The 11,631-nt window shown below is 34.0% G+C and overlaps 1 protein-coding gene across 1 annotated transcript; it reads left to right on the top strand.

Annotated features, from left to right (window-relative positions):
- The first annotated feature begins 747 nt into the window (after window positions 1–747).
- Window positions 748–10,594, top strand: LOC140745601 (uncharacterized). Its single transcript, XM_073077539.1, has 3 exons — window positions 748–817; window positions 1,316–1,410; window positions 10,454–10,594. Exons 1-3 carry the CDS (start codon window positions 748–750, stop codon window positions 10,592–10,594), a joined length of 306 nt encoding a protein of 101 aa, XP_072933640.1.
- Window positions 10,595–11,631: the final 1,037 nt, after the last annotated feature.

The following is an 11,631-nucleotide window of genomic DNA, read 5'->3' on the forward strand; positions in this document are numbered from 1 at the left end:
TATGGCGATGCCTAGGAGGAATCTTCAAAGAGTACCGTATCCAGTAAAGTAGAGGCAACACAAAATCATGGAGGATCTTTAGCCAGTAAAATTTTCCCAATGGCTATGTGAAGACTCTAGAACAAAACATTAGCCACCGTAGGACTATTTGAAGTTATTTTTGTTGTTTTTTATATTTGGATTATGAAATAATTTGTTATTTAATATTAAAAATCTTATATCAATGAAGTATATTCAAATGTTTGACACACGTTGTTTTAAAGAAAGGACTTCAATATTATATTTAAAATATGTTATTATTATACCAGTATAGATTTTTAACGCTTTCCCCTCAGTACGTCGGCACGTCTGTTTTGCGTTTATCTATACAGACCGTGGAACGCCCGCATTAAACATGGCTTTAAAAATCATTAGTAATTTTAACAACAAATTGTAAAGGTACTAAGATCCATGGAATTAGCATAATTATCAATTTTTCGCCCAGAATCTCCTTCCACATTTCTGTATAGATAAATTGTACCATTATACATATTGGTACAATTTATTTGCATGTTAAATGTTCAAAACCATTTTGATTTCAATCAAATTACCCACACAAATAATAGCTTGCCTTGACGATTTCATCAATAAATAGTTTCCATATGATATATCGATAACGTATCCTAGGATGTAAGATGACAAACAATATAAATTGTAGCATTGTTGTGGAGTGCTTCGGACGGAACTAACGTTAACTTTCTGGTGAAAATGGATCCCTTTCGAAAAATACTTGCAAGATTTACATCTAAGTCAACCGTACTAAGTATCATGAAAATTCGTTTATTCTGCGGACATTTCTATCTGCCTGCATGTTCTAATTTTAATATTCTTTTATCACGTTTTTACTGTGTAATTTATATTTCAACAATCATCGTTGTTATGATTGTACGTACAGGCAACATGTTTGCTTTCCGCTATATTTTTTTTCATTCAGAGTTTTTTTTTACCTTCCTCATATCATTTGTAAGCGGGCAAAGTTACTATTTAAAGTTTTACGACGCAGTCAGTAGCATCGATGAGTTATCTGGTTATCGCGATTTTTTTATATCTCTAAGATCCTTTCTTCCATTTGTTACAATATTTTTTGTCAGAGGTACAACGTTTTTCTTGCACGTGATTGTAACGTCAACGCCATTTGAATCGACGATATTGCTTTTAGTAGCAATATCACTATCAGTATGTTATATTCCTATGATTACGGTATTCGATATTGTACATTCACGAATTAGATCACTACAATACAATTTAAAATGTTCAAACAATGACCAACAACAAAAAACAAAAAAAATTGAAAACTTGAAGAGAACTTTGCGTATATATAATAGTATACTGGATAACTTCAATGATAGTAATACAGAGATGCAGATATTGGTAATTGATTTTTTGTTATAAAATATTAGCTATAAAAGTAAATCTTTATATTGTATATATTTCTTATGTGCGTGTGTATGTCACTGAACTCCTCCTGAACGTCTGGACTGATTTTGATTAAATTTGTTGTGTGTGTTCAAGGGGATTTGAGAATGGTTTAGATTCACAATTTAGTTCGTGAGAAAAGATTTTCTCGTGTCATAATGTTAGTTACCGTACTCCTCCGAAACGGCTTTACCGATTTTCACCAAATTTTCTATGCGTATTCAGTAGGTCTGAGAATCGGCTACTGTCTATTTTTCATACCTCTAAGTGATAAGGGTTGTTCACCCTTAACATTTTTTATTTATATGGCAACACAACGTTTGCCGGGTCAGCTAGTATAATTTATATTTTAATTAATTTCAAAGTCATTAGGAATACTTGGTCTATTTTCATTTCAGATGGCGGTATTGATTATTACAAACATTCCAAAAGTAGTCATGTATTTGTACTTGTTGATCCAGAATTGGTTTGCAGAGGTAAATTTTCCTAGTTAAACATTTATACAAAAGCAAATATTTATAATCGTTAAGAAAACCAAAACGCACACTAGCAAACGGAAATATTTCAGTTGAAATGAAATTAACTTTATATTACAAAATATTTTCCCAACTGCGCCATAACGAGGATATTGTTTTTCGAGCGCATGTATACATACGGGTATCTGCCGGTATCTATGTACATACGGGATGTATATATTATTTTATATGTTAAATTATTACACACGCTCTACAGCCCAAACGTCTTGACAGATTTTCACCTATGGAATGTTATTTAATACGTGACAATTATAGGAATGATACGGCCAATAATAAATTCGCTGTTTATCAAATTTTGAAAAATGTTGACAAAAAATATACTAATTATAAAATTTTATATTTCACTTGTATTTTTTATGGCCAAAGGGTACGTATATGTCGGCGTGTTCCCACTACCGCACTTTATTAATAAAATGAACAAAACGACTTTAATATGAGAATCAATTTTATTCACTTTTATTTACAATTCGGGCAGAGTAACGACTTACACGACTGATTAAATGCGAATGAACCACGCTCTACCACCGTGTAGACTTAAATACTACTCAAGTGACAAACAGCCTTAGAACTACCCTCTCACATCACTTGTTTTGTTATAACAAGTGACGTGATTCACAATAAATTTAACTATTAATAAAATAACATTATATTGAAAATAATGTTTTAAAAATATGGGAATAAATATTTTAATATTATTATAATTTATATAATTTATTTGGTATGACTAACAAACTGTTTTGAAGTACTACCGGAAGTCGTCCATATTTTAATCTAAATATTAATTCCACATTGACAATCAAAATTAACATGATAAAAATTAATATTATATATTATAAAATGCCTCGCCGCCCATATATACAACGAATCCATAATATTAAATTAATAAATCTGATAAAACTATAAGTAATAAATCGAATTATACCTTTCTTTTTGTTTACGAGGGGGAAACCTTCAAAAGGTACTCGACGACGTGGGAGCAACACCGGGTTATGTAGGATTTTTACCGCACTAAAACCCCTCCGGTGGCCGTCCACAGCGCTTGTTGGAAAACTCCGAGATCTCTGAGAGAATCCTTCTCGGGTTTGCTTGCTGGACGGTTCGAGCTCCCACTCTTGGCGCCCGCAACCCCGGAAGCCCCCTTTTAGTCGCCTCTTACGACAGACAGGGGATACAGTAGCCTTATTCTAGTCCCGGAACTACAGGGACAAAATCGAATTATACCTAACACTATTTTTATGACACCAATTAATATTTTAAATGTACAGAATAACAATGACATGTAATAATTTATTACGACTAACTTTTTAATATTTTTCTATGTTATTTCTAAATTTTACAACTTGATTTTACATGATTGCACTTGAAATGTACGAACTTCTTTTGCTGTAACTATCTTTGTGTAGTACATTCTTGCAATAAAATAAATTTCATTTCATACTTTATAGGTATACTTGGAAGTGTTTGCTGCCCTGTGTGGAATCGCGCATAACCTAGTAAACATATGTGTTCCCGCTGTACTTGCAGAATTGACAATACAAGTTGTAAACAACATCATAAAATATTTATCGACGCAACACGTAATTTGTAAAGGTAGAATATTTCATTCAATACAAATAAATGCATTATATTTATATTTATAAAATAAATCATTACAACTGACTATTCAGATTTTTAAAATTCATAATGCGAAGTTTTAGTTCTAATACAGTCCACGGGAGCGCTGTATGAGCTAATACGTAAACGGTGAACGTTTTCGTGCAAACGTAAAAATGTATACCAAAGTAATGTTACCCCTTTTTTTACAGATTTGGAGCTACGCGACGAAATTGAACGTACCTTAGAAATATTAGAGCTACGCCCATTTCAATACAGCATCTTACGAGCGACCTCCGTCGACGGTGTTCTACCGGTGTCATTAATAAGTTTATGTACATCATATGTCATTGTATTCATACAAATATTAAAGTTCAAGAATTAAAAGTATGCAATCATTTAAATAATTGTTTGATTAATAAATATACGATAATAACAATATCATACTTCTTATTATTATATTAATATGGAATCCCAGTATAGGACGATAATTATTATTTTTTTGTATATGATGATGATGATGATTAGATATTCTTACCTGAGGTGGACCACAGATGTTCCGCTACCCTTGATAAATAAATATATTGCAAACGGGTTGGCTACAACTTTCCAGTCCAGAACATGATTAATGAACAATTTAAAAATTATTTTATTAAACATTTCACTGGTTGGTTAATAGACAAATTTCAAACCAATCGAACCAATAGAATGTATAAATGGTTGACTATTTTATTCCCGTCACAACTCTTGGGTAGTCAGGTACGAGTATAAACAAGTTGACCTTCAGGGCTCCAAAATCCGAAACTATAAGGTTTAGCGAAAAATGCTGAAAGGAGTTACGGGGGAGTAAAAATTAAAACTGCATATAGTATTTAAAAAAATCCTAGCCGGGAATCGAACGAGTTCATATTGAAAAAAACACCTATATTGTTGCACCAACGAATAGTGTTGCTTATAAAGATCAAATTCTGTAAAGTAATAATAAATCACTGAATGAAAAGTCTAAAAAGTCTGAAGGAATTTTGAAAACTAGCCTATTTAATTTTTGATTTAAGTGTTTTTAATTCAAGCAAAATGAAAACCATGGGAACCTTAAAAAGACAGTTGCTTAGATATTACAGATTAAACTTCAATCATTTATTTCGATACTATATTTCATGTAAAACGTATTTGTCATTTCGATAAAACCTTAAACGCTTTGAATTTCAATCAGACAACATATAAAAGCCTAATGGTTAATGTTGGTTTAATGGTTTTGAGATGTAATCAATAAATCGTTTTGATATTGTCTATAGATATCATATAAAGTAAAAAACAACACAAATTGTATCATTGTGATGTTGTATTTCGAGCACAACTCACGTAACGAATAATGAACGGGCTTCGAAAAATACGCATACTTTGTATCCAAGTTGATGACTTAATTTTATAAATTATAAATAAATTTTCGCTTGATTTTAGGACATTTCTATGAATCGAAACGTTCTAATTATGTTAATTATCTCTTACGTTTTTACTGTATATGTTTTATTGTAATAGTTTCCTTACTTACGTTACTTCATTCGACAAAAATGATTGGAGTATACATTTATATCCATTAATTGCGTTTTTTTTATATATCTCCTCATATCATTTGTAAGCAGAGAAAATCACTACTTGAAGTTAAGACATTAATAACTACTCTGGTTATCAGAATTTTTTTATATTCCTTTTATCCTATGTTCCACTAGTTTAATCGATCATACTTAGAGCTATTTCGGTTTTTTTGTGCGTAATCCCAATTTAAAATGTGATTGAAGGGATGATTTTATTTTTAATGGCAATGTCGTTATCCGCAAGTTATATTCCTATGATAATAACGTTCGATATTGTACACCTTCGGATTAAATCACTACGGGAGAATTTGAAACGTGCAGATTACGATGGCTACCCTATAATTAAAAAGATTGAAAAATTGAAAGAAATTGAACACGTGTATAATGATTTACTTGACACCTTTCATGATAAAAATTCGGCGATGAAAATAATGGTAGTTTGATACCCAACAAAAATTAAATTACTCAATAATAATTGCTTATTAAACAATATTTGGAATAAGATGGAAATTATATTTATTTCAGATGGCGGTATTAATTACGGCAAACTTTCGAGATATAGTAACATATGTGTAATTGGTAATCAAAAATGGTTTGATGGAGTAAGTTTTTTATATAATAATAATATAGAATAGGAGTAGCAGACGAGCATACAGTAAGTACCGAATGCTGGCAATGGACACCTGTAGATATTCCTACCTGACGTCGGCTACAGATGCGCCACTACCCCTGACGACTAAGCTGGAACGTCTTGGACAAGTATGTCTCCCTTGCCGGAACACACCATCGCCTAACACTGCTATTATTATGCAAAAATAGGTGTGGCGGTGGTGTCAACGGAGTGGAACCACAAAGGGTGCCACTTTCATAAGTCATTTAAACTAAATATTTAAAATTCTCCTATCATCACAATTATGTGTTTGAATAAGTTTTAATAAATTTATGAAGGGGAACGGTTAATGGAACTCTCTTTTGCAACGCTAATAACTGATGATCATAAATAGTGAAGAGCACAGTAGCGACATCTATCAATAACGGGCCAATATTTATTTATGAGTTTGTCTTCGAACTATCAACATTGGTTAGCGCTCGCGTTTCAATAGTTACGAATTATATTTGAATTAATGTCAAACTACAAACACATAAAAGTACCTATTACATAAAACAATATTAGTTTCTTATATGACATATATTGTATTTTTTTAAATTGTATTTTCATTAATTATCATTTTTAACCGACTTCCCAAAGGAAGAGAGGTTATCTATTCGTCGCGTATATTGTTTTTTATGTATGTCCAGCGATTTTTTCTCGATGCCGCAATCGATCGACATGATTCAACCGCCATTGTGTGCGGCTAGTTTCACAGGGGGTCCCATTTCAAGGAAATTTGAAAATTTCTGCCCGTTTTCCCGGAAAATTGGAAAAACCTGATTTCTTTTAAATTTGAATAACTCGAGTATTTCTTAACCAATTTCAATCTTCTTTTTTTCATATGAAAGGGTATTTCATTGCATTACTTTTCTACCTTGACATAGGTATAGTCTGATGATTAGAACTTTGAGTTATGGGGTGGAACTCATCATCACTACCCCTGTTTTTATTTCCTTTATGTACCTTCTGGCCACCCAATCTTCATGAAACTTAAAATGAACATTGAATACCTAGGTTAACATGATATGATGGAAAATGTGACCTTCAACTCTTCTACCCTGATAATGCAGAGGTGCCTCTTGCCTCAACCATACAAGTTAGGCATTTGGAGCTTACGAATATTTAATAAGGTTAATAAGCAAATATATATGATGGAAAAATCGACCTTCAACTCCTCAACCCTGATAATGCAGAGGTGCTTCCTGCCTCAACGATACAAGATAGGCATTTGGAGCTTACGAATATTTAATAAGGTTGATAGACAGAGATATATGATGGAATATTCGACCTTCAACTCCTCAACCCTGATAACGCAGAGGTGCCTCCTGTCTCAACGATACAAGATAGGCATTTGGAGCTTACGCATATGTGATAAGATCCTTGAGTAGATACATATGATGGAAAATATGACCTTGAACCTTCAACCCTGATGATGCAGAGGTGTCTCCCATGTAAAGTATATAAAATATATATTTTTCACTACAAAGTAAAAAATAATTAAAATAAATGTTGGTTTAGTACATATTTCTGAAGTCGGCGCTCATACTGGACACGCTGTTTACGCCGTTATCCAACAAAATATATTGAGCGCCGATTTCAGAAATATGTAGTACTTACGAACCATACAAGAAATAAATGATATGAAAAAATATTTGCCGATACAACACGTATTGTGTAAAGGTAAATTTTTCATTACAAATAATAAACATAAAATAATTACAAAAAGACAAAAAATCTGCAAAGCATGCAATATTTACTAGCAAACTTTATTGTCTCTACTTTATCTATCGCTTTTATAAAAAAAAAACAAAACATTTTTGACAAACGCCAAAAGAACCTATAACTTAAAAAATCTATTGTCATATATATAGGAATTATTTTTTACAGATGAGGAACTACGTAAAGAAATCGGAGCTACTTTCGAAATCTTCGAGCTCCGGCCTTTCAAATACCGCATCTTACGCCATCCCGATCGACGGTCTCTTTCCGATATCTTTAATAAGTCTATGTACCACTTACGTTATTGTATTAATACAACTATCACTTTAAGATTTAATGTGTCGCCACTTCTGTGCCCTTAGTATGAGCGCCCCTCGCGGACTGTATCAGAACTGATTGGAAATGTATAGGAAATAGGTAAATAAATACAAAAACAGACATTTTTGTTAGACGTAAATACTCAGAGTATGAGTACAGAGTATTTGCACCATCCACACGCCCATTCGCACTTTGTTTAATAATAAAGGATGTAAAAGTGTTTAATTAAGTTGATTCTAAATTGCCATTACGGTACAAAAAAGTCTCGAAAATCCATCTTAGTTGCAAAATCCAAAACATTACTTTATCTCGCTTCCACGAATGATTAATGTTCACACTATCAGACCTCGATCACTATATGATTCACTAAGGCTCTTACTTAGACTCTAGTTCCTTAGACATAAGAAGGTTATTCCCTTAAATAAAGGGCCTTTGTGACTTGTAACTGTACGAAACCCTTTCAGTTGATACGTATTGTTGCTAAGATTTTAAATTAATGAACCGACCTTTGTTAAGACACAATGGACTCAAATTAATCTAAGTTCTATTTATTTTGTTTAGGAAGAAACTCCGTTTTTGTGAAGAAAAGTTACAGGGAGTAACGTATTTTTAGTTAATTAGGATACAGGAAAGGATACACTTTTGTTCCTGTGCATGATTGTAAAGTTCCTAAAGAATGAATAAATAAATACATGAAGGTACAAGACTCCTTGTCCCTGTAGTTCCAGGACTAGATCAGGCATACGTTATCCCCTGCCTGTCGCAAGAGGCGACTAAAAGGGGGCTTCCAGGGTTGCGGGTGGCAAGAATGGGAGCTCGAACCATCCAGTAGGTGCCCCGGGAAGACGCCAAGTGTGGTCGCACATAATCGTAAACACCAGATGGTGTGGGAGAAGCGAAAACTGCTCCGGTTGTGTTCCAGCGGAAATCCCGGAGCTCTCCACCAAGCGCCGAGGATAGTCACCGCTGCTGTGTTGTGGTTTGAATCGTGTGGTAAAGAGACTTAAACGAGGCGTTCTAGTATCGGTTAGCATTTATGGTAGACCTCAGTTAGGACTCTACTATTGTATTTTTATGGCCGCACCAAACTTGTTTTTAATAAGATTTTAGCCCCAGATATGTGTAACAGTTCTGAACGGTTCTGCTCGAAGCCGACCACAGGTTCGTTGCCATTCCTGGGACTAAGATGGTATCCCGCACTCTTCCATGTACACGTAATAACTGCTTCCCGCTTTAAATTGATGTGGCGGAGGTACCAACCCATATCGAAGTATACTGCTTTTCTCACTTTTATTTTATCTTCTTCAATTACATAAAAAAAAATCTATCGTAGGAATCTTAGTGAAGAAAGCTACACAAAACAAGACGCTAAGTGGTCTCGCTTAATTACAGTCTCAGTTGCCTCGGTTTTATTTAGTCCCCTTTATTTAGTCGCATTAGCACCGTGCAGCACGGGATATAAATCATACTCGTAACCCGACAGCGACCACGCCTGTGATCCCGCTGAAATATTATATATCCCTCTTTTGATAACAGTTACTTATTTGTAGCGGGAAATAAATAAATTTAGATATACCTACAGTGCGCATTTTTCAAGTGTGCGTGAATGGTGAAATCCGAAGTTATAAGGAGAAGCAAAAAGTTATGAACAAGTTAAGTTAGTTAGAGACTAAAAGTGATAGCCTAGCCGATGAAACCTAGCCTATTGATCGATGGGCCCGTGATTCAAATCCCAGGCCCCATTAAAAATAATTATACAAGTGTTAAAGGTGAAGGAAAACATCGTGAGGAAATACATATTTGAGAGATTCGTAAAAAATCTTGAAGGTATGTGTGATCTACCAATACGCATTTGGCCCGCGCGATGAACTATTGCTTAAATCTTTTTATTCTGAGGGGAGACCTGTGCCCAGTAGTGGGATAGTAATGGTTTGAAGTCGACTACGACTGAAAGAAATGAAATAATGAAAATGAAAATTGGATCATTAGGTGTGAATGTTCATTTTGATTTTTTTTAAACATAATATAATAATAGAAACAGTTACTCTAACATACTCCTGTTTTCGAAACCTAACTTGTTTGTTTCACTGAGCCGAATGGCTTCGGTACCGCCTCGTCACATTTTGTCACAGTCCTATTCACTATTTTGGCCAAAGTATCCGTATTTACGACCTCAAATACCCAAAGCCGAATTCTGGTAACCTTAAATTCAGCTAGTCTTCCATTTAAGGTACGTTTCCGAGTAATGCAACTCGCGATATTGTTAAACTGTTACAATGTAAGAATAGATACTTCTTAGAATATTATAGGATACTCAATAGAATCCAACTACTCGTCTTTTATTTAACAGGAATGATATGAATTTACAAATCAATTAATATTATTAAATTCTTAACCAAAATAACATATAAACTTTTTGATCCACCTACGTCTTACGTAAGTAGTTTCATAGTCCAGTGCAGTGTTAAAACATGCGTATTGGTACGCAGTGATTGATGATTTCTGATCATTGATTTCCAAGCATTTCCGATTTCTGATAATTTCATGATATTTAATTTCTCCACATTTAAATTCACATCATTCAGGCGGTGTTACTGTTAAAGACAGTCGCATTGTCGCATGTCGCATTCCTCAAAATTGCACAACAGTTCACGGAGCGATCCTTAAATCACCCTCTGGAGCCCAGCGATAGAATAAACCAGGAGAGGCGTTTCGTGCAAAATTAACAACTGGCGACGTGGACCGCGTTCTCCTGTGATCTACAGTTAGTGCGTAGTGACGATATGTGGATATATCCGACTAAGTTGTAAGAGACAGCGATTGTAAGGGCGATTTGTCGTTTGAGTAATTTTTGTGTGGGGACGGAGGAAATTAAAATTCAGTGTCCTTGATGTAAATTATGTCTGTTTCTGAGTTGTAAGGCAATTGGGCCATAGCTTTACCTGTGTAGAGTACGGCTAAACTGCTACCTGAAAGTAAGTGTTTTGTGCTTTGGTACAATAGTTCTCAAGCGGGTTTGAAAAATTAGTATCCTTATTTTGGTTTGGTTGGAAGAGTAGAAAAATACTACTATTCTACATGCACTATCTTCCTGTCTTTAAAGTATAATGTTGGACCGTGTGATTTGAAGAGTATTCTGATTTTACTAAGTATGACGGCACCTTACACTTATTTCTGTGTTATTGTTTGCTTACTTTTAAGCTGCTACCTATATCAGCTATCAATCCATACATTTATCCATACATCTATACATAAGATCACTAATACACAATCGTTCAGACCGTAAAAAATATCATATAATTTTTCGGCAACAAACACGGAATCTCTTCTAATTATAACTGCTTTAAATTACAGAAAACGTGTTCGTTCGTAGCTTAGACCATACATCAATACCGTATTCGGTGGGAAGTCCAGTGTACCGTTTGAGCGGGTTATTGCAAGTGGCCGGTAAATATTCGTTTTCGAAGTTTTCCCACCGGAGTGCTTTAGGCTTTTTCAGTTTCACAATGTTGTTTAAAAAACTTCGAGGATGGTACGCCTTTACGATTTCAACTCTTTGAATATATGGTAAAGTGTTAAATCTTTTAATAGTTATTGCCGTTTTACTAACAGTATTTGCAAAGGAACGCATAAAAACGAATAACGATTGCATTTTACAGATAAATATGTTTGGAATTGGTGGTTCTTTATCGCTCTTTGTAATCTTCTGTGGGCTTTAGTAGTCATTATTACAAATACAGGAATTACTTCGATTAGAATTAAA

The sequence above is a fragment of the Epargyreus clarus genome, unplaced genomic scaffold, assembly GCF_041222505.1.
Source record: "Epargyreus clarus isolate Ecla_fem2 unplaced genomic scaffold, WU_Ecla_fem_2.2 ptg000010l, whole genome shotgun sequence".
Taxonomy (NCBI): Eukaryota; Metazoa; Arthropoda; class Insecta; order Lepidoptera; family Hesperiidae; genus Epargyreus; species Epargyreus clarus.